Raw genomic sequence first — 25354 nt, 5'->3', positions numbered from 1 at the left:
TTTCAAAGAATATTTGGGGATTAAGGACTTATAGTTATACAAAACAAATAACTCGAAGGCAGTTAGAGGCTGTGAAGGCGCAAAAACAGACGGAGCAGTTTTTGGAGCTGCAATAATCACCAAAAATTCTGCAAGAACCTGGAGGGAGTTACCGTGGTAATCCAAAACCGCGAGCACTGTGTGCCTGCTAAGACCGGGGTGAGAGTGAGGCAACAAGGAGCTGCTGAACAAAAGCTTCAGTGTGAGAGGAGAGGCGGTCATACGGCGGGCTGGCACTGCAGCCAAGGAGTCGCTGCTGACCTTTACAAGCGGTCAGGGCCAATATGGGCCACCGCTGCCAAACAACTCAGACACCAAAAGCTGTATGAGCAGGGAGGAGGAGGAGGGCAAGATGAAGAAAACATCACACAAAAGGATCCTTTACTCCACACACGCTCAGTCATAAATATTTTCCTAAGAGGGTAGATCCACATTTATCTCGCATCTCGACAGAAATGTTTCAGCGATTGTGGCTGTTCTGTGATGAAACATGCAAGCCCGCTTTAGACATTTCTCCAAGGCTGAGAGGGAATGAGGAGCTGAAGGCTGATGGGTACCAGGGGGAGGCTGTGGTTTTATTCGTACTGTGGGTGAAATACAAGCGATAAAAATGTCAGGTTGAATTAGGGAAGCAAAAAGCTGACACGAACAGCAGGACCGAGGAGATGCAGTGAGAACCTGGTCCATGTCTTGGTTGGTGTGAAGAGAGGGAAGATGAGGAGCTCTAGTTACAAAGGAACTCCTCAAACTCAGAGTTATGAGGAGGATGATGATGATGATGGTGGTGGTCGGTCGAGTGAAGATGCTGATCATATCTGTGGCTGCTGGTTTGGATGGGAGGGGGTCAGGGATCTACCACAATACTGAACCATGTATGTGATCAGATGATAATTTGTTTTCAAATATATTTACCACAGCTGTAGCTCTGTGAGTCAGACCAACCCAATATAAGAAGGTTGACCCTTCACCCACAGCTTATATAAAACCAGGTTCTAATATTAAATGATCAAAGTGAGCACACTGCTAACTGTTATAAAAAAGGCAAAAGCAGGCCGTGGTTTCACTGGAATTGCTCGAGCAGTACATGTTGGCATTTCACAAACTGTTTATGCCACATTTTCATGTGGGAAAAAAATATACTAAATAAATAAATAAACTAAAATAATATACAAAATAAGGAAATAAATTAATTTCTCTCAGCCAGGAGGGATTATTGTGTTACGGTATTTTTCCCGGATGATGGCGCTATAATGTAGCTAAAGTTGTTGAGTGATGACGTCATTTCTCCGCATCAAACCATTTCCAGGTCCAAGCCGCTACACCGTCTCCTATTAACACTATGCCACAGTGCTTTTTTTTTCTCCGCATTGTTTTAAGCGAGGAAAACTGTTGCTAACGCTTCGTCACGGACATGCCCTGTCATGATCGCTAGTGCAGCCGCCACCCTCACACAAATCAATGTTACCGTAGGCTGACAGCAGCTACCGCTAGCTACAGCACCAGTAGCTAGCAATATAGCAAAACAGATGGGGAGGTTGTAATTTCTGAGTGTTTTGAATGTGGTTTAAATGAAAATAAATTGAAATGGTGTTGAAATAACACAAATAACACGTATACACATTTTTATTAATAAATAGCTGTAGAAAACCTTTTTCCCTCTGGGCTACCACCAAAACCATACTGCGTCTTGTGTTCCGGTGCAACCTATATTCCGTTTTACGGTAGGTTGCCGCCCAGTACGACCAAGTGTCATCCACATAATATTAGCCTAAAGCAATAAATCCCTACAGTTCCACAAAACACTGAATCCTTCATTCTAGCCCTGGCAAAGACAGATGCTCCAGCTCTTTAACTTCTGCAGCAGCAAAAGAGCCTGAGCAGGCGAAGCAAACACTCTGGCAACAACTGGCTACCGCATCCTCCTTGTTGTTTTGGTTTTGTGTTCAGGCTTTCCTATGTCTAAAGCCCCTTTCACACATGAACTCTGGACAATTCCCAGAAAATTTCCCAGACATTCAGGTCCTGACACTTTCTGGATTGGCCTTTCACATGTCAACTTAAGTAGTCTGCTTGGTTTAGGTGAAGAGGGCACCTGGGTAGAGTGTGCAGGAGGACTCTTGACTGTTTCTGTATGTATCATGTTAGAGGATGTTTCAGAAATACAAATATGCAATAGTGTAAAACAACTGAAGCAAAAGTAAAGAGTTCAAAGCAGACAAACTTCACTCAACGTGAACAACTTAAATCACTATTAATGTCCCAGACTATTACTTTCTGCATTCACACATGCTGCATTCCAACTTCACACTAGGCAGGTTGGCAGGAAAAACTGTTTCCAGGTCAGGGTCAATGGATTCAGAGATTTAGGTTCACACATGCAGCCTACCCAGACAATGTCAGGAAATTTGCAGTGCATGTGTAAGGGGGCAGATGCCACAGGAAGTACCTGACACATCGTCTTTGACCATGACTTTTACAGTCATGCAGAAGTTATGTGAAAACATCAGATGAAAGGAATAAAATGTGTGCTTCCATATTCACTACTAAACTCCTATTAAGCTGTGGGGCCCCTCCCATCCTTAATAACAGCATTGTCAGCAGAGTGACGATCAGACTGCTGGACGGCAGCAGAGGAAAGCGTGCCAGAGTCTGCTCTGGTTCAGGAGCAGTGTAGCTGACCTCATTAGCATTCAGCAGCCGCGCTGAAAGTTTCCAGTGGCGGGAAATGAAGGTGAAGAAACAGGGTGTGAACCAAACTGCTCTGTCCTTCTTTCTAACCACCTTCTTCCCATTTCCATTACAGTTTGGTTTTCCAGTTAGGTAATTTTGGGACAGGCTCCTTTTGAAAGCTGCCTCCCTCACTGTTTATCCTAAGCCCAATTTAGACAAATAGCATTGGCACACAGCAAAGGAATGTTACAACAGCCAGAAATTACAATGAGAGTTAGTTAATGGATTGAACTTTTCCTTGTCCTTGTGAAGGCTCTGAGGAAATATCTGGTTGACCAATGGGGCTGAAGGCTCCTTGCTATTCTTATAGTTTCATTACAATGCTCCATACCAGCTAATTGAACGAGGACATATAAAGAAGCCACTCAGTGTCATTAGAGCAGGGCATCACTCTCATTGGGCCGGCCTGCCGAGCCGAGGCCCGTCGACTCGCTCAGCAGCCAACACACTTCCTTTAAAGGAAATTTCCAGCAGCTGTGTAAACCGTGGGGGTTTATTCAAAGGCACTTCCCTCTGCATTCAGGAGGCTGGTGGAGGGGAAGCAGGAAAAGTTTGGCCTGGGAGAGGGAGCCAATGTTAGGTTAATTCATTTGACAGCCCTTCCTAGACATTGAGTGAATAATGTGCAGGTGAAATGAAAAAGTGCTCTGTGTTTGTGAAAGGGAAATTCAGTATTATCCTTTAAAAGCAGTCATTTTCTCTGCACCACTCTGTGTTTGTGAATGGGACTTTCCCTTAAAGGGGCAAAAGACAGTAAAAGTTTAACAAGTCTGGAGCATGACAAAAGCGGTGCACATATATCTGTTGGCAAAGCCATCAATTTTACTCCTGCCTGTGTCAGATTTCGTCTCCTTCTCCTAAAAGCCTTCTTGTTTGTGTGAGGCCATTCTTTCCAAAAGGGTTATATACAACACAGCTCATTCAGCTCTCTGTCAACCAGGGGCAAACACAAAGAGCTGCAGCTGCGGTGGACAACATCAAGGTCAGTTCCTGCCAATGTGCAAATCACTGCCAAATATTGACTTTGACCAACAAATGGCTCTGGCCCACTTTGACTGCTAACCATGGCTACCCCCTCCACTACATCCACATTAACACTAATGTCCAACTCAACCCAAATGCACTTAAAATATATTTAGTGGTCATAACAGAGTTACCACAAAACTGTGATGAATCCTGCTAACCCTGTGAAAGTGGACCAACTGCAGGTGGCTGCTGGAGATCACTGGATAATCATTTTTAAAATAGAGTAAAATTTTAACGGTACAATAGCTTCAGCCTCCATTTTTTTGCAGCAGAAAGAAAGCCTTTTTCGTCATCACGCTGTACATTTGTTGATTATTTCATTATGTTACATTTTGGGCGGCTTAAAACTAGTGGTTTAAAATATTTGAGGGCAGCGGCGATCTGGCTGAGGGACAGCTTGTTCAAATAATCCTGTTTTAAATTACTTTACAACTTTAACCCTTTGTTTTGTTTTCTGTGTTAATTTAGCAAAGTTTGATGCACGTCAGATTTTTGCTTTTGATTTCCAGTACCAACACCAGTTATTATGGTTTATTGATGTATATAACCTTATAGCATATATTACAGATTGTGGGAATATGAAACAGAAAAATATTTCAAGAAATGCAACAAAAGAAGCAGAAAAAATAGAATATTGTTTGTGTGTTCATCTGTATATTGTTGGAACATTTCGCCATCTTCTCATTTACAAATTCCGCGTGTCAGATCCTTACGTCATAGCTGATGTTAAGCAGGGTCAATTCATGCTTAATACATAAATGCTCAATTATGTGAGAGCACTGGGTGTGGACTAGTAGTGCCCTGGTTTATGCCATTGATAAAAACAGTGAAAAATAATGGTATTCATTCACGGTGTGTCATATTTTCCTGAGGGTGTGAGCAGCCTGGTGTCCACCCCGTTTAAAATAATTGCTGTAATTTCTGACAAAATATAGTACAGTGAAAACAAGTAAAGTCTGTTTGTAAAATAACTTTTTTCACAGCTGTTTCTGAAATATGTGAGTAGAAATTCCATCAGATCCCATAAATTCCCTGTTTTACGACACAACCATCAACCCTTAAAAAATGTAAGGAAAAGTGCACACCGTCTGACGCTCAGCTCCTCCAGCGTGACAGACACTTGACTTTGCCAAATTCCCTGCTATCCTAATTACATGCTGCACAGTAAATTGCCACATAACAGCCTCTCTGCTGAGAGTGCACAGCGGGGGGAAGTCCAGGGCGTTACTACAAGAACGCAGTCAGGAGGGAGGAGGCGGGCGATCTGATTGCCATGGAGACAGGCTCTTTAGCCCCCGAGGCAGGTTGGGTAGTGCAGTGAAATCCATGAACCCAGGGGGACAGGATGTGACAGCATGTGAGCATTCAGAGCAGCTTCCTGCTTTCAGGTAGCTCTGGGTCTGGACAGCATGGACCGAAAGAAAGGAAAGGTCCTATGGGTGCGCCGCACTTCGAATCAGCTGCTCGGGCTTTGGCTGCATGAATGGAATGACAGGAAACCTCCTCCCACCACACAATCCAAGAGCCAAACACACACATGCAGCAGCAGTGGTCTGCCTGTGCTGCTGAACGGCTAACATTTGCTTTAAATATGGCTTCTCAGAGTCGTGTTTAATGTGCTACTTTATCCTCCTCAACTGAAACCATCTCTAATGCGTTTGAGCAGCCAGCTGCTAGCACTTGCAGCTATGACGTGTCCATGAAACTCAATATTGGTTCACAGTAGTAGCTCTAACACAGACAGATTTACTGTATGTAGACGTATCAGCATCTTTTAAGAGCCTCACACTTGAATAAGCAAACAGATTGAGAAGTAGTTATTCAAGACAAAAGCCTGATTGTGTCACAGACTGAGGAGAAGCAGGGATGGAGAAAAGGTGCCAAAGGAGAATTACTCACCCACAACCATGAGGGTGAACTCGAAACCTCTCTTCACAGATTTTCTATAAACCTGGTTGGGAAGGTTTGCAAAGCCCACATAGCCCTCCAGGTTCTTCTGTTGCTGTGGACCAAAAATAAACAGAGCTGAGACCACAACACTACACTGGAAAATGATTGTGATTTGTGGCAGAATGTTTCATTTTCAAGCTCAGATGTCAGCAAGCACATTTAAGACCACTTACTAATACTTTGGTGCCAAAAAACTAAGTACACTGTTCCTACATAAACAGATTATATCTGATTAACATAGTTGAACCGTGATTCCTGTATTTTCACTCCTGAGCCTGTTTTTTTACATATTTTTGGGTCTAAAAAGCAAGTAGGTAATTGTACCAGTGGATTGCTTCAACTGGCAGTTCATTTGAATTCATCGGTTAGTTTGCCCGACTTGCTAGACTTAATGTGTGTTGGATCTGAACTAACCATCAAAATTCAAAAGTTACAAAATAACACAAACAAACTAACCAATCAAGGCATTAGTAGACCAGCAACACCTGTTTTCTGTGCGGTAAAATTACTGTGGAGTCTGGGTGCTTTGAAGAAGGCAATGTAATGGCTGATTCTGATTAGATACAGGCAAAAAAGGTTTCTCTTTGTAGGGATCCTTTCAGTAATGATTTCAAAACTTGTTTCTCTCTCTAATAGATTTAGATATAAAGTATTAAAACTCCTGCAGTTATTGCTGATGTTTTGTGGGGTGCATCTGCAAAATTGTGATGTTTTCCTGCACCAACATCATCATTTGATGTAGTTGGTGTCCAAGAACAATATCAGGCTATTTCAGGCTGCACACTCACGAGGTCAGAGGATGTTATTGATAAAGATCTTACAGTGCTTTGGCTGATTAGTTATTTTCTGAAGTATAAGGCTAAGTTTAGCACATGGAGGGCTTTATTGCTTTAATTGACTACATGTAGGCTACAATCAACATCTGCATTAAACTAGATTCCTCTAGATAGATAGATACTTTATTGATCATGAGAGAAATCTAACTCAAAGCCAAAGACCAATTACTATTTTTCCAGAACACTCAATCACTCCTCATAGCCTTCCCTAGTGGATTGAGTTCGCAAAGTTTGTTCAGTTGCAGTGTAACAGCTGCTCCAACCGCTACAGAGGATTGTGAGATCTGTTTTAAACCCCAGCGACAGAAAAATAATGCAACCTCTTAGGGCTGCACAATATGAAAATTTATATCGTCAAAACAATATGAAAATGTCTATCGTATGTGTTTTTTAAAATCGTTTCTATCGTGATCTCGTAAAACCAGCGGCGGAACTGCTTTAGAGCAATTGTCACATCATTTTGACAATGCTTGATGTTCTAGTCCTTGCATGTTGGAGTGAACCTGGAGCAAACCATAGAGGGAGGCGCTGTTTATTAACACAACGTGCAGAAAAGGACAAGCGAAAACATAAACTCAGTACTTTTTATTTGTCAAGTATTTAATTCATACAGGAAAACACACTTTATGATGTGGTTATTCCATATAGACTAATTTATTAAATTAACAGAAAACAAGCTATATCGTGATTTTGTTATCAAACCTTATATCACGTTATAGGATTTGGGCCATATTGCCCAGCCCTACAACCTCTTATATCTGTATTTAAAATCTTTTGGGATTTTTTGAGGCTTAAATTTCAGTTCTTTTTTTAATATTATTACTTTAAGGTTGCACTGCACAACTTATTTCAGCTTATGCAACCTGAAAGAATATCTAGAGACCAGTGACTCTAAAACGCATTTAAGATAAAAGAAATAAAAGAACCAAAAAGGCCCTACAGGCTGAGGAGTACTTACAGCTGTTGCAGAGCAGGCAGGTTGTCAAGATGAGAAAAAGTTGACGTGAGGAGGAAGCCGTCAAGAAGGGCAGGTCCACGAGGCAGGAACAAAACCAGAGTAAAGAAAACCAGAGAAATAAATTAGTAAAATAACTCTCATGCTGCTCACAGATGTGCTATGAATCTGGAAAATAAGTCTCAGCCTTTTTTATACGTCTCTGTTCGCCAGTTAACAGACATAAAACATCCAATAACATAGCTTGGGGTTTTCCCTAAATATTACAGCAGCAACTAGAGATTCAAAGACATGTTGAGTCATTCTTTTCTTCTAAGGCAGAGGTTATTTAGCAGACGTGTGTAAAATGTCTGCTAATGTAATGTTTCCCAACGCTGTAACGGGGGCCAGCCAAACCCACTCTATTTATAACCACTTTACTACCATCAAAAGAGATTAATACACATTTACTTATTCAGAAAAATACTGAATATGAGAATAGTCTGATTTGAAGAAAGTGTCAGTGAACATGAGCCTGACCGATTGTCCACAGATATTTTACTGATGTGAGTCTATGATGGTGTTCAGAAATCTTCTTTCTTAAACAAAGATTCTTTAAGAAATTCTGACATAATAATACATTGTCAACAAATTCTAGTATGGCACCACGCCTGCTCAGCTGTAAAGCTCTGCTAAATGTGCTGCAGATCGTGCTGAGAGGATGGTAAACTGTGGGCAAACTATGATGGCACACCATGTCTAAAATCACCATGCATTGTTTTGTGAACTATATGTTCAGTAAACATCAGTAAAAAACATTATCGTAACGGTGCATAACGGAAAACATACACCGATATCAATATATCCATGAAATGCCTTTATCGGCCGACACATACTTCAATCTGGCTCTACAGTTAACATCATTAAAACAGACATTTGGCACTTCACATAACTATAGAAGTATAGGTCAACATAGTCAGACCTACAGTAGAGCAACTGTACAGAATCAACAGGCATGTTTATAGGAGCTGTCAACAGTTAATCTGAACACTTAAGATGATGCATCCTCAATTCGTCACACTGGTCTCACTGTTACATTACACACACATACATATCTGACAGACCAGCAGCCTACTGCGCTCACAAACCTGGGCCTTTTCCCTTCTGCTTCCTGTGCAGGAGACAGCTGACGAACAGCAGAGCAGTAAAACATTCAGCCTGAAACAATGTGCAAACTGCTGCACACAGAACCTCATCTTTAACAACTAATGGCAGGACAGGCAAAAACTTTGTCTACAGTGCGTTGAATAGGATGTCTCTGTACAACATATTACTTTCACATAAAATGCACGAGCAGCGATAGTGTTGCTTTATTCTGATGCTTTGTGGTTAAGGTGCATTCATCTAAAGGAGAGGAGTCACATACACGGAGCTGAGCTGCAATTTCTCAGCCAAACTGTAACCACACATGCACTCAAATTACTCTAAAACATAGCTTGCAGAATTTTCAGTTACAGGCACACGAGGTGACATACTATTGAGTCTATTTGTATCATCACAGAAATAAGAATAAGGCCACTTATTGGTAGTATTAAGGGTCGCACGATAAAGGCAGGCAAAAAGATGGTGTATTACTTCCTGATATAGTGAAAGGTGTTGAAGGGGAAGTGGGGTACTTACATGACTAATAGATACAAAAACAATGTTTATCAAAAGATTGTCATTAGATTAAATCAGCAGCCATGAAACAAGCAGTAATGGGTGCAATGTAATCTTTCAGGCTCTGTGCCTGATTAAAGTATGTCCTCTAAAAGCTCTAGTCTTTCCACTGACAGATTGTTATTCTAAGTGTCTGACAACATTACAGAAAGGATCCCTACAGACACAGACCTTTTTGTTAATGCAAACCAGCAACAGCCGTTACATCACTCTTTAAAAGCCATCACACTCCATTGACATAAACAGTATATTTACTTTGTAGCACAAGGGAGTTGCTGATCTACCGCTGAATCAACAAAAATATTGAGTTGGATCAAAACTGGCCATTTACAACACCAAAGTCAGACAATAACACGAAAAAACTAACTAGTAGAGGCAGCAGTAGACCAACTCCCATGTTCTACGAAGTTAAAAGTGGTGTTTTCATCAATGGAGTCTGGTGGCTTTGAAGAGAGCGATCTAACAGCTGTTTTTTTTTTACAGAAAAGGTCTATCTATGAATGGATTCTTTTCATTATGTTTAAGAAGTTACACACACAATCTTAGCCCATCAGTGGCAAAAACATGCACTATTAGTGGATGTTCTTTGATCAGGCATATGTGCCCTCAAGGATTACACTGCAGCTATTACAGGCCAATTTGAGGATACAAGATTTAGCAATCTACAGGAGCAATTTAAAAAAAAAAATTGTATTTATTTAGAACCAAAATATGTTAAATTACTGAAATTCCCCTTTAACCAAAGGAAGGCAGGGTTTCTCTAAAAGCGAGCCAACATCTGTCGCTGAAGCCTTGAACCAGCGTCACTGACAAATGAAATCAGTGCAGGAAGGCAATGTGACAGAAACAGACAGAAAAATGCATGCTGCACTTTGCTGTTTTGCTCAACTACCGGAAACAATGTGGTGAGCCTCCAGGAAGCAGAGGGTTACGAGGAGGGCCAACGAGCCCAGAGGCAGGGCTCTGAGCGCTGAGTGTGAATCCTACAGCAGAGTGGATACCAGTGCTTTTCTGACAAACCCCTTCCCACGACCTTAGGAGAGCTCAGACATTTCATGCATCATCCAGCACTGTTATTCTTCTAAACTTCTCTGTTGATACGACTTGGCTCCGTTCATGCTGTGTCTGAAAAAAGTCCCAAATTCTTCCCCTCACATGGGAATTGAAAAGTTTTAAAGAGACGGAGAGTTCACAGCAGATTCCTATAAAAATGTCCATGGGAAGTTTGGGCTTAACGCTTTCAATCAGAGCCTGCCTGATATATCAGTCAACAGTTAGGCCTATTATCTACTGATACGGGCCTATCACAGATAAATAGGTATGTGCCTGTATGTTTTCCAAATATGCACCAATTTGATCTGTTTTATCTCTACTGTAGGTCTGTTAACTCATACTTCTGTTGTAATATGAAGTGCAAACAGTCTGTTTCAAGGATGTCACTGTAGAGCCTGTTGACCTATATTATCTGCTAGTATGGGCATATATTTGCGTAGATGTTTTCCAATATGGTGTTAAAACATGAGAGGAACACTATTACTATGCGTTAGTGAGATGTTTCTATATTATGTGCTGTTACATAATGTGCAGAAAACTCTCACCATGCTGCTTCATGATAGCTCAGCAGCTTTGCACCCTGCATAAAACATTCATTCTCCCTTCCCATGTGCAGTGCCCCTGTCACATGAACACATTAGGGCTGCAAAATGTAATCAAACTTTAATAAGGCCATGTGCAATAATCAAATTGGAGAGGATGCATTCTTGTAATGTAGGTAAAATGTGAAATAAAACTGTAATATAATAAAGTACTGTTGTGCAGCAGACATGCCCTGGTCTAAGAAGCTCTCTCTTCAGATATAAGAAAATATGTTTATATGTAAAAGGCCCCAACAAATGTCACATCATCATGTTTGTAATGTTTTTTTCTTCAGTGAATATAAAAATTAAGATGCATTCCCGCAAAAAAAATCATATTGCAATCTTTATATCTGTGAATCTGTGATGTTTTTTCCTTTTCTAAATATCACAGTACAATAGATATATCAATTCTTTGGACAATTATACAATATTTGCTGACATCTGCCACAATACGATTTTGATGTGATTTGCCTCTGGCGCCCATTTCACGCAATTCAAACAGAACAGAATTTCAAAACAAAGGCGTATCATAGATGATATGGATAGCTATTTTTCCTTTGCATCTATGATATTGGATTCGATTCAGATCTATGGATCTCCCCTACAATTGCACTAATGTAGCAGCATTGCGGGACCGTCAGAATTGCATAAGGTATGTTTTGATTTTATCACTGGCTTAAGTGATTTGTCAGTGTAACTTAAGACTTTATAGGAAATCAACATTATAAAGTCAACGTTAAAGCATATATTTACGCATGTGTTTTATCATCACTGTAAAGATAAGCACATCTTAATTTAGACCTGCTGTGTGATTGCAACTTACAAACCTGAAATTGTCTATGGTATAACTTCACACCTCATATAGAGAAAGGATAATGACATCCCTCAGCGCCCTCAGACATTACTGGGCTAAAGTCTATTTCGCCAAACACCTGAACAAACCAAGAGCTGACACTCACACACAGCTAGGTCATCACAGACTCTCCCTGGTATTTGACTTGCAACACCATCTGACACTCTCAGTCTGGCTGGATGCCCGACCTGCCCATCTGTGCTTTGTCACTTGCAAACAGCACAGACAACATGCAGCTTGGCTGTTACTAAAAGATCTTACCAAATTGTATTCCCATGAAAATCATATAAGTCTAATTACTGTATGTAGGCTGCTTATTCTTCCTCTTCTTTTCTGGACAGCAAATTATTCATTGTGCTGTGATATTCATCATGATATCAGACCCAAATTGATTTGAATTGTGTTAGTCGGGCTATAGGGGGCTTAGCTTTGATGACAAGGCATGCAACGCCAAAACATGTCACAATGAACCACCCAGAAACTTAACTGGAACACGGATGAAATCAATAACATTATTGAACCAAATGTAACTGCTAAATGGAGAAATATCTATGTGTCTGTGGGTGGAAATTATCCAGTAATGTACAAAACATCTCATTGAGTCTCAGATGGCAAGTTTAATTCTTTACAGACAAACCTGTTTTAACCACCTGGGAGGACGTGACACGAACCTATGTTACATATTTGTGGTGATTGCAACAACACCATAGTCTGTACTTCTCTTGTGATGAGCAGGCTCGACTACGTAGCTACTCACTCATGACAAAAACACAGGAAATGCCGGGCTAAAGTATAAACCAAATACGGAAATATCGTTTAAAACTAGACGTTAAAGACCAACAGTTTAAGTTCATTAAGGGAGCTCCTTGCCAAACCCCATTCATAAATCTGAAGATTAAGGTAACTGCTAAAGTTAAACGTTTTAGGATTATGAAAGTAGTTTCAACATTCGTTGAATATTTTTTGTAATTCGGCATGCGTAGAAACACCAAGCAACAGATACAGCTTGGGAATTTCAACTTTTAGGCACAGTTTTCCAACCTTTTAACCGGACCAAAAATCCCCATAATGTAAGGTTAGACCATAACAAAGCATGGTGGGAGGTAAGTTAGCGACCAGTGTGAACAAAGTTAACTTTAGTTTTACACTGGGTGCTACGATTTAATACCAAAGTTACCGGAAGACCACAACAGTTTTCAAGCTACGCTGCTTGAAAAAGTAACGACACATTAAGCTGTCATATTTTACATGAGGTTTGGTGAGAGTAGTAACCCGGGGCTAGGCTAACGTTAAACACTCAACGACTATTCCCAAAGGGTTTCCGACTGTAATTCCAAAGCAATTCGTTCCACTTACAGCAAAAGTGTAAACCCAACGGTTAAAAAAAGTTAACGTTCAGCTTGGTTCAACTTTAAACGCGGAAGAGAACAGGAAATGTTTAAAAAGATGCCAAAACTCACCCATTATGCCGCCGTTCCCGTCTGCTTCACTAACCAATGAGTCTTCGCTTGACATTCCCTCTTACAAACTCAGCACTCAACTCTGAAAAGTAGTAGCTAGTAGTTGTACCTAGTGGGATACGCACTTTACTGGACGTAATGGCCTGTGAGTGGCGCGGGAACGTCAAAGTAAAATACGTACGTCCTCCTTGGAGAATAACGACTGCGACGTATCGCGAGATTTGCATAAATCTTAACACCACGGATTTCTACAATTACCACCTACAACTACTTAGGTAGGTCTTCATATAACAGTAACTTATAATTCTATAACTGTAGCAGTAACTTCATCTTATAGTCATAGTAAATAATAATAACAATAATGCAAATACGAATGTTTGTTATGTTTAGTAAAATTCCAACTATATTCAAACACGTATGATTTACAAATACTTGCAAATAACTACATTCTATGATAGCAAATACATTAGTTATATTACACATTCACACACACTACAAAATGTGAAAAAAGACAGGGATAACAGACACTCTTATGTGTCATGGGAACTGGATCGGTCAACAGCGCCATCTAGTGGACATTTATGGTATCAACAATGTGCCAAAATAGAATAATTGTTTAAAGGTCTAAGGTAAAAAAGTTGAAAAATTGTCAGGAATAAAAAAAGCAAAAAAATAAATATTTAAAAATGTGGAAATAAAAATACAAATAAATAAATGTGGAAATATTTTCTTAAAAAGTAAAAAATAAAAGAGGAAATGGACATAAATAGTCTACAAACAAAATAAGAATTAAAGTTGGAAATTTAAAGAAGAATCACAAAATGTGAGGGAATAATTATGTGTATTTCTGTTTTCTATCAGCTTTATGTGTTCATTTATTATTCTATTTATTTATTTATTTTATAGGCCAACATATAAATGTGTTTATTTATTTATTATATAATGTCATTTGTTGACTCAGCCAGGGCAGGAAGACAGGCCCATTCACCAAGATGAAATCCCCACAAACATTACTTTTCCTAAGTTTTGGAAAACATCCTCTCCATATTTTCTATGACTGGATCATTGTTAGTTCCTGGCTTTCTATACACACACAACTGACAGTTACATTTTTCATTCTTTCCAAACATATTTCAATAGTAATACACTCCATCACATCATCAATGATTACCGACACTGCTAAATAAGACTCGTGGAGAAACAGCAGGTCCAGAATCAGACTCACTCAAGATTTTTCCCCTTCTTACCCCAAACCATGGTTTACATATGGTTGCTGTATGAAACAGGTCATTATTGTGGTACCTATTTACATCCCTTCAGTAATCTTTTTTACCCTTACTACGTTTGCTTTACCACCAGAGGACAACAGAGTAACTTTTCTGTCCTTGTTCTCAGATCCTTCCTTTAGAGGCAGAGGAGTGTTTCACACGTCTGCACCTTCATCCCAAAAAGATAGTTCTGTTTCAGCCTATAATACTCTAAATAAGTGCATAAATTAATAAAAATAAAGGTAAGAATTATTCGCTGGACAACAACATGTTTAAGACGCAATAAAAAAACTGTTTGATCAGGCTTTTAGAAGAAAGTGAATCTAAATGAGACCGTGTGTTCAAGAAGGAGCCAGTGAAGGTCCTCGGACCTGCCTGTTTGGTTGTCTCTTTCTGCAGGAAGTGTTTCTTGTAACATGTAACTGTTCTGAAAAAAGGTCTAAAAGGTGCTCGAAGAACAAAGAAAGTGAAAGTTTCCCGTTAAATCACCAACGATGATGCAACACTGTGTGTTTCCTCTCTGCTGTGTTTACCTGTCTGTTCTTGTCCTCTGTCTCTCCTCTCCTCATATGCAGGCCTTGAGAGCTGCCTCTTTGAAAATTAACGGGGGTAGAAGTTCACAGAAGAGAGCTTTAGCGTCAGAGGTCTTTAATCAGAAAAGTTAAATGAAACACACAGCGATTGCCTGAATGAGACAGACCTGAGAATATGATTGGTGTCAAGTCCTACTCTTGTTCAGCTTCCAAAGGACACAAGGACAACTCAAATTTCCACTCAATCACTTTTATTTTTTCTTTTGGCTTTCTCAGTTGATTGGTGTGTTTAGTAAATTAGGTTGTAAACCTTTAAAGACAGAGAAACAAAGTTAACAAATTAATTAAACATTTTAATTTAACATTTTTTAATGAATTTAAACATTTAATTAAACATACATGAATTAACCACTTTTTCAGTCAAGTTTTAACATTTAACAGAATTTTAACATTTTTAACTTTGTATTATCCTTTTGCATCTTATACTTTAAATTTTTCAAACTCAAAATGATAAGTAATCTTAGTGCAAAAGTCAATGAAATCAATGCTGCAATGTGTTCTTTAACCAATCTACCTTAACCAATCTACACAACAGTTAAACATAAACTTGAACATCTTAAGCAGCATTGCAAACACCATGAAAGTAAATAAAACATTTCACCGACCATTGGCGTCTTTGGATTGAACTTCTGAGTAAACTTGGAGCTTCTTCTCTCTGAAGTTTGTCTGAATGACTGACCTCCATTTCTTCTCAGGTGCTCCAAATCAGTGCCAATGACTGATTAGGTGACAAGCAGCCGGTTTGCTGCTGCTGGTGCACTCTGGGAAGTGTAGTCCTTCTAGACCCATTCCTGAGATTCAGCTCAACAGTGGGGGGGAACGTTTGGCTCTATTTAAGGTTTTAAAAGACAGGTAGAAGTGGGCACTGGGGGGGATTGGAACTGTTGCACTGATGTAACTGTAGACAGGACAGGACAGGAGCTCCATCCTCAGTTGTCCTCTGTTCTGTCTCAGCTGGTAAAGGAGGCCGGTTTAGTGGCTGTATGGAGGATGAAACATCCTTCAGATAAACAGTTCACTGGGGTGAAAATATCAGATGGCAGGGTAAGTGCAGCCAGATTAGACAGACTTTACATGTCTGCTTCTTTTTACTACACGTGCTGACTGTCAAATGCACCCTGTTGGTTTTACAGACCATCATTTAGTTTTATTAGATCTGGTTGTATCCTCTTCTGGAATACCTAGATCTTTGGGACATTATAATGTTAAACTTTTACACGATTTTAAAAGTTTAACAAAGTGAAAATTCCAAACTGTTTTGGGCTAACTGGAGGTCCAGGAAAGAGTCTTTTCCCTCACTCAGTGGTGGGAGGTAGGAAAGGGCCAAATTAGGGTGTTATGCCAGCAGTACAAGTCCTACTCCACTGCCAACATTAGGAGAGCTATGGAGCAGTTAGAAGCAGAAATTAGAGAACTAGAGAGTGTGTCTGCTGGAAATACTGAACAGTTACTCCTCAAAAGAAGACAGCTGAACTCTTTTCTTCAAGAGAAAGCTCAAGGAAAACAGATGGTGTGTCTCCGTCTGCCGACACACCCCGTATGTACAAAAGTTTGGACACACTTTCCCATTTACTTGTACGAGAAAATGTGTCCAAACTTTTGACTGGTAGTGTATTTCCTTTATAAGTCACCTGGTTTCTCACACCTGGGGACGAACCACTGATGGTTTACGTCACACAGCCGTTAGCGTTCTTTTGAAGCATTTATAAAAAAAATGTTCCTTTTTCTGTCTGGAGGTTTGTAAGAACTCACCTCCTCAGCTTCTCTTTGAATCAGTAACTCTAACAAATAATTCTACTGTAACAAAGCCAGTATAACCTCAATTTATAGAGATGTTCTTCCAATCAGTACTTAGTTGCTACCATTTTATCTGTATCATCAAAGAGGACTTTGATTCATTTTCAGTTTTATAATCAGATTTTGTTGTGCACAAAAATGTTCTCCCACGTTTTCCAAGGCATTCTCCGGAGTTTAAAAATACATGTTACAAATCTGCAACAGCAAAATGCAAATTAGTGCAGTAAAGCTGCAGGAGGAGCTGCAGGAGGATCTGCAGGAGGATCTGCTGGAGGAGGTGCAGGAGGAGCTGCAGGAGGTGCTGCAGAAGGATCTGCTAGAGGAGGTGCAGGAGGATCTGCAGGAGGAGCTGTAGGCGGATCTGCCGGAGGAGGTGCAGGAGGAGCTGTAGGAGGTGCTGCAGGAGGATCTGCAGGAGGAGGTGCTAGATGTGTGTCTGCAGCTTCAGCTCTCAGGTTCTTCTTCATGTTTCGTCACATCTGCAGCTGCTGATCTTTTGTTGCCCTTTTAAATAATTTCTTTTACTCTGGTTTCTCGTTTATAATCGTTCTGTCCTTTTTTCTTTTAACTTCCATTTTTCCGTTTTTATTCTTAATTGTTTTGATTGGCTTATTTTGTTATTTTACTTTGTTTTTTATGGCTTTCATTGTATTATATCTATTATGGTGCTTTATTGATTGATATTGTACATTTAAATTGTGTGTTTCATGTTTTATTGTACAGATATGTACTCAAGTCTCTCTTGAAAATCACACCAGCTTAAAGCCTCCATGGGGGGTCGGGGGGGACAAAGTGTCAGACTTTGACACAGGAGTGAAAAAAGTTACATTTCATCTCCAGACAGCACTTCTTTTAACCTCAACATGACCTTTAATTAACCTCAACATGACCTGCCTTTATTTTTTTAGCATCTCTTCCTGAACTCTGACCTCAGACCTAAACTTAACCGTACAAGTGAGGGATGAGGAAAGCCTTTATTTCATGCAGTCAGTCCTTATGTTCTGCTGCTGCAGTGTGTAGCTGTGTGTGCGTTTGCCTAACATGTGACAGATGACTGTATTAAGCTTCTGTGTGTCTCGACAATGCACAGTAGGAATGTTTACATGGCGTTACAGAGCTGCATTGTGTGCGGACTGAGAGCGTCCTGATGTCCTGGGACTCCTGTAACTGTGTCAGTGCTCTTCCTTAACAAGGAGAGCGGGCGAACGGTTCAGATGTGAAAACGTATGTAGCGGAACCACTGCCGGTGGTAACTCAGTTCACATCGACAGTAAATACAAATAACTTTTGTCTTGTCCAGAGAACCATCTAGCAGGGCTTTGGGGCCTTGCCATTTAAAAGACCATTTTCTTTATCCATTTCTGCTCATGGAGATTTGTTTCTGCAGGATATCCACAACATTGTGGCAACATCGCTTCCCGATTTCTCAAACTACGGGGTGGGCGGAGGGTCACAATAATAGAACGCGCGTGCGTTAATTGCGCGTTAAAATAATTAGTGGCGTTAGAATGTGCGTGACCACGTTAACTTTGACAGCCCTAGTTTATATCAATAGAGAAGCGTAGCCGTCCAACGATGTGACACATGAGTGACAACATAAAGTTATCATCGTAGCTGCTGGAAAATGTTGCAGTGATCGCCATGACGGCCCGCGGGCGGTCCGTAGAGTGGTAACGGGTTATAATGCATTGTTTTCCATGTGTTATCATTAGGTTTAATCAGGTCCAATGAGGAAGCATACATCATGAAATTGCTGTATATATAGCTGGACGACGCGTCACCATCATCAGTCTTGCTGCTGTGTGGTGACTACAAATAAACTCAAAGGAGAGTAAACTACAGGGGTCCGTTTCACAAAGCAGGTTTATTGAAAACTCTGAGTCTGTTAACCCTGAAATGAGGGAAACTCTGAGTTTTCTGTTTCACAAAGGGAGGTAACTTAAGCTCTCGGTCAGTTACCGTAGTAACAGACTCTATGAACCTAACCTGGTCGCGAGCAGGTTTTCTTCAGGAAACTCAGAGTTTCGCTCTGTCTCCTCCCTCTAGAATATAAAACCGATTCGGTTTTATATTCTCTTATATTCTGTTATATTCTATCAATTCGACTTCCTCATTCATTCAGCCCGTCTCACGCGTGTGTTTAAGCGGTTACCGAATTAAAAGAAGAAACGTTGCGTCTCTGTGCTGCTCTGATCCCTTTGCAAAAGTCTTTTATAATTATGATAAAAAAAATCAAAAGACAAATCTGTGTCAAAGTCATCATTTTTAGATTTTCCAACACCACTACCGAGAGCACTCAAATAAGACACCTTAAGTTATTGGATTTTTTTTATTTATTTAAACTAACACATTCAGTTTAATCAACATAAATTATAATGTATGCGAAGTCAGCATCATGTTAGGGATAAAGCTAATGCACATTAAAACAGCCACTGAATTATATTTCATTAGATTAATATTTAAAATATGATTGAAGTGCTTCCATGTATGTTTTTTTCTCCCGCTGCATTGCTCCTAAATTAATATACATTTTAGCTAAGTATTAAATAAATAGACCAGTTTAAACTAGCGCATTAACTCGAGCAGCAGTTTCTTCCCACGCCGCTTCTCTCTCTTTTGCAGCTGCAGCCGTGTTACTTTGTTTTTCTAAAAACATGCTCGTATTCGCTGAACGTCCGCGTGAGGATTTCGAGCTCCACTGGTGTGACGTAGGAGGACCTCTTTTTGTGTACCGTTGCCATGGTGAATCGTGGTGTCGGGGCTCCATTAATGCTGGCTTTTTACAGTCAGCGTGCACGCACTTAACTCCGGGTGAACCTACTCAGAGTTGATTGAACTAACTCTGATCAGCTGTTCTGAAACCGAAAACTCAGAGTTTCCTATCTCAGAGTAGATCGACTCAGAGTTCAGGGTTAGACTCAGAGTTTGTTGAACCTGCTTTGTGAAACGGACCCCAGGTCAACAATAACAGAAACAAGCACAAGTTCAGTAGTACTCATAACTCCTCGCAGAGACTGTCTTAGTCATATTTAAAAGCTATGTTTGACGCATTTTAATGTGTAATATATGTCGAAATCTAAATAAAAGTAAAAAATAACCTAAACTCAACATGTGGAAGGGGTTTTGTGTTTTATGGAGATGTTTGTGTGCGGAAATTAGGCTACTCTGTGTGATGTTTCTGAGTTGTGTTTCTCGTACGTAGAGAGCCGCCTGAGCAGTCTATAATAAATAATATTGTAGTACATTTGCTTTGTCAAAATGTTACAAAAGCCTCATAGAGGCGTATTTAGTCACCCCCGTAAGTAAAATCACACGTGAGTTCCAAACGGCCGCGGAGAATACCATGGTTGCTATGGTTCATCTCCAGGTGCATCTTTTATATCCGATCATCATTCACAGGCAAGACAAGTGTTTCTCCGGTTTCACTCGTGAATTTGTTGCAAATTAACGCTTCAATTGAGGATTTTTCCCATCCTGATGAGGACTTAAAACTGCCAGAGACTGACAGAGACTGACGAGAGCCAAACTACAAACTTCCATCATGAAAAAGTGAGACTTATACCTACACTTACAACATACATACATACATATACAACATTTTGACGATCTCCGATATTTACTGTAATCATGCTAACTGTCAGAACTGAACTGTACATCATACATTTATCTGTTAATTTATAAAAGGAAAACATCTATAGCTATAAATACACTCATTTTATAAGGTTCATGAAACATTTTTCTAAATCCAATGTGTAATATGTAACAATCAACAACTTTCAGCCGAGGTACTCCGTGTCACTGTGAATGTTAGTGTAAAATACTTTCAACTACATTCTATGACAAATAAATTAATTATAATATTACATATTCACACACACCACCAAATTTGAACAAAGTCGGAGATAAGAGGGGGGTCTATACGCTCTTGTGCCTCATGGGAACTGGGTCAGTCAACAGCGCCATCTAGTGGATATTTATGGTATCAAAAGTGTTCCAAAACAAAAAAAAACAAATGTAAATATTTAAAAATGTGAACATAAAAATACGAATAAGTAAAACAATGAATGCGTAAATGATAAATGTGGGAATATTTTCTTAAAAAGTAAAATAATAAAAGAGGAAATGGACATATAAATAGTCGACCAAAATAAGAATAGTTAAACATGGAAATATAAAGAAGAATCACAAAATGTGAAGGAATAATTGTGTATTTCTATTTCCTATCAGCTTTGTGTCAATGTATTATTGTATGTATTATGCCAGTTTATCGTTTATTGTATTTAAGTTTCATGTGACTCTAGATATGTGACCGTTAATGTCAAAATGGTGTTTTGCTGTGAATTTAATTTATTTCTGCTGGGGGTATAAAGCACTAGCGAAATAATAATTAAACAGACGCATACAGGTCTCAGTTTAGTCCAGTTTAATTAGCCTTCCTGACCTTAAGGGCCCCTGTATAACGAAAGTTTTAACAGTTAAAAATAATGTTACAAGTCAACTGAGTTAAATATTCTGTACAAATATCAATTGCATTTTGCATTTTGAGCTACTGTTATCATTAAAAATATATATTAAGATCAGTCAGAATGAGTTAAAACAGTATTTCTCATTAAGTAAAAGCTGTAAGTCTTTTATGTTATGTTCTGATATAAGTGATGTAACATCTCATCTTTTTTTTAAACACTGTTTAAAGCTAATCTATGTATTCCTACATGATTAAGAGATTTAAATGTACCCTACACTTCCTCCCTTCCTCGCAGTCAGCAATACTTACTTAAAAAATGTAATGTATGGCTTGTATACGTCCAGTTAAATCATTTTGAATGTTTTGATGAAGAAAGATGACTAATTATAGACCTACACGTCCTTGAAAAGTAGCCTAATATCCATTTAAATCGTCAAGGATTCTGAGTAGGGTCACACACCTTAATTATTTCAGTTTTTGTTCTTGCATGTTGCATATTTCTTTATACATTAATTCAACTCATCCAGTGTGTTAAGTTCATGTGGTGAATACTAACAAGCTCAATATTTGTGGTGTAATTGGGGATCCAGCAGGTTATTCTGTCCCTGGAAGGTTATTTTAGGGAGGGCTTTAAAGGGCTAGTAGGCCTATAAATGAATGAATAAATGATCTTCTGTATAAATCTTATGTAGAACATGAACACATTTTAAATTATTCAGTGCTGTTTGTTGCATTTACTGTACTTTTAAAGCCTCATTCTAATACGTGTGTGTGTTATTGCAGTGTGATGTTTTGATCGGCCTTCAAGACCACAACCACTGTGAAAGAAGGAGAATCGCTGCACGCTGGGCTGAGAAGGCAAGGAAGCTCCGAGTCTGCAGACAGTGTCCTCACTGCGGGTAGGACCAGTTTACACAATGCTTTTTTCTGTTCTTCATTATTTGGCCATTCAACTTTGAACACTTTTGACTTAAAATCTTAAAACAGCTTTACAAAATAGAAAATGCATGGCAGAAATGATTTTCAATACTGACTGTATGACACAGGTTGCTGTACTGCTTATTGGAGTCATTAACAAAAGTAACTTTTCATTTTTTTATCATTTAAAAAATACTGCTTACTGCATTTATAAATTTCACCTTCAAATTAATTTTTATTGTTGATGAATTAAGATCCTTCTAAAAGCAAGGTGGAATAAAAAATATGTTTTATCTCTAAAATCCTATACAATTGACAGAACCTGTGAAGGTAACGAAACTCATCCTTTGCAGTTCATCTGATGTAGATTTTGTAGGGATCAAGTCAGCACCTCTGTCACCTCTGCTTGATTTTTTGGTTCTGATTTTTCCATGCTTAAAAACGCACTAATGTCACATTTTGATAGGTCAAACTGTTTTGATGTTATGCCAATTGTACTGTGATGGTATTTATGTAAAATTGAACTTAAAATTATAGATTATATACGATTGATTAAAGGGGGTGTGGCGTCTTACAACAAATATAAATGACTTTACATTTCACATTAACACTTGAAGTTATTTAAATTGTTGAATGAAAATGTTAAGTTTGTTCTTATAGTCCATGGGCCAGGCCAGATATCGGTACCATCTGAGTAGGCAAAACCTTACCTATCCTAAATTGTCTATAGGGTCGATATAAGTAAATTAAAATAGCCTTTCTACAGGAGCAGCTTTTCATATTTTTGAAACATTTTTTTATTTTCCCCTGTGTGGGCCTTTGCATGATTTGCAAAAAGCACAGAAACAGCCAATATCATATAAACAGTGATGTAATCTTGAACCTAAGGCAACTAAAACATTAATATAGGTTGTTCACAGTATTCTAAGCAATGTATTTGAATGTGCATACACATTTTGTTGTTTTGAAATGAAAACATGCTATTTAAATCAGTATTATAGGGTGAATAAAGTGGGACATTAAGCTTAATCATTTATATCTACATGTATACTAACATCCTACATACTGAAAATCAACACTGAGCTCATAAGCAAATATGTGATTTTAAAAAAAGGCTATAAAGGTTATGCAGCCATGACATCTCTTCAGGGGGCGTAGAACATCATATTTAACTCTGCAGTGAACTGTGATGTTAAGTAGCTACATAGTATTCTGTGGGTACCAAGTGGTAGTATGAAGTTGTTATATAGTTATGAGATATAATGGAAAATTTGAATTTAAAACAAATCACACTCACATTAATTTTCTTTTTTTTAAATGTGATTGTGTTGACATTTTACCAGTTTGCAATTAGTGCAGGACAGTGTGATCCTGGCAAATTAGGACAGCCACTTAAGTCATTTGAAAGATGTTGCAGAGGGGACAGGAAGGATAGAGAAGTCAGGCCTACCAGGCACGCTAAAGTCATGGTGTTTGCAGTTCGGACTATTCCCTAGGCAGATGTGGCCACTGTCAGTCTATGACATACCGATACCAAAGGTGGAAAGGCTGGAGAGGCTGGTTAATTTGTATATTAGGAAATGGCTTGGAGTTCCTCGTTGTCTCAGTAGTGTGGGGTTGTGTGGGAAAGGCATACTCCAGCTACCAATAACTCGCTTAACAGGGGGGTTTAAGTTGCAAAGGTTAGGACAGAATTGTTTTTAGGGAGCAAAGACATGGTAGCGAGTAAATTGGTCCCAAATCCAACTAGAGGGAGGAAATGGAACCCAAGACAAGCAGTACAGGAAGCAAAGGGAGACAGAGAGAGGCAACGTGCAGCAAGGCCCGGGGGGCGTGGGGCTTCACTCGAGTAAACTAATGTGGAACAAAGCAAGTCCCAGAGAAAGAAGGAAGCTGGTAGTGGAGCAGGTGCATGGAAGTTCTAAGGTGTACAAAGGCTGTGGCTGAATATGAATGTGTTTATGAGTGAATGTGTCTATATATGTACTATTATCTATTAGGCGGTTTTGTTTGATTTGACCTATTTTATATTATAATATATCATATTTTACTGTATCATATCTTTTATAACATATTACAACTATAAATATAGATATTATTACTTACTAAACATTTATATATGCTTCTAGTGCCCTTTAATTTCTTCATTTCTTTTAGTATTGGTCTTATGTATGTGTGTATGTGTGTACATGTGTATATTTGTATATGCTCTTGTATACATTTTTAGTATTTTGTACTTTTATTGTAATGTTGAATGTTAAAGCTGCTAGTACAATCTAATTTCCCCTCAGGGATAAATAAAGTACTCTATGAAGTCGAGACAGTGATATGAAAGCAGCTATGAACGTAGTGCGCACTAATGATTTTGTTTGGTGTCTGACTTTGATGTGTTCAGAAATGATTTGACTTGAGTAAAAGTGAACAGATAGGTCTTTGTATGATTTTAGTTGGGCAATTTTCAAGTCTATTCAGTTTAGTTCATGGATTGTGGAGGATTGATTATGAAGTATTTAGGTAAGAGTATCCTACAATGTAAGTGTGAATGTGTGAGAACGTTGGGCAGTTTAAAAGTAAGTGCACGACCATAAAACGAATAAGCCAAACGGATTAGCAAACACGGACTACAACAGACAAAACAACAAACGCCACACGTCGACCTCCTGGCTCCCGGCATCTTCCATTTAAGGATCACTGAATGAATGAGCTTAAATATCTGTGTATTAGATATTGTTACTTCAAAAAGTACTGAGGAGCTTATTATAAATATAGATGGCCAGCAGTCCCTGGAGAGGATAGAAAGAAAGAAAGATGATTTCAAGTGAAGGCACTTCCTGATTTTGAATGACAGATGTCCATTACTTTAAGAGGTCATAACCACTAATAAGCTGCCAGTCAGCAAGGTCTATCATATCAAAACATAATCTAGGGATGTATAGGAATTACAAAATCACAGCTAGAGTTTGCCCACCCAGATGGTACGCATATGTTAAATTTTGGGTCTTGGCCCATAGACTATTAAGAGGTTTATTGGAGTCTGACATCTATAGCAGGGGATTTCAAAGTGTGGCAAAGTGAGCCTCCCCTGAAAGAACAAGGCCCAGCCCCCCACCCCTAACAAAATGGTAGTGT

At 39.1% G+C, this 25354-nt stretch overlaps 1 protein-coding gene across 2 annotated transcripts in view; it reads right to left on the bottom strand.

Moving 5' to 3' along the window:
• Positions 1-5787, bottom strand: part of LOC138608316 (septin-7) — a 33447-nt gene extending 27660 nt beyond the window's left edge. For both annotated transcript variants that reach the window (XM_069680875.1, XM_069680876.1), the window contains exon 1: positions 5695-5787. In XM_069680875.1, coding sequence (XP_069536976.1) covers positions 5695-5704 — 10 coding nt within the window. In that variant the 5' untranslated portion in view covers positions 5705-5787. The remainder of the gene's footprint in view (positions 1-5694) is intronic.
• Between the last annotated feature and the right edge of the window lie 19567 nt (positions 5788-25354).

The sequence above is a fragment of the Semicossyphus pulcher genome, unplaced genomic scaffold (genome assembly GCF_022749685.1).
Source record: "Semicossyphus pulcher isolate SPU_LCO1_2020_fin unplaced genomic scaffold, fSemPul1.0.p SCAF_5, whole genome shotgun sequence".
NCBI lineage: Eukaryota > Metazoa > Chordata > Actinopteri > Labriformes > Labridae > Semicossyphus > Semicossyphus pulcher.
Note: the sequence above shows the minus strand (reverse complement) of the source record. Positions and strands in the feature narration are given on the sequence as shown.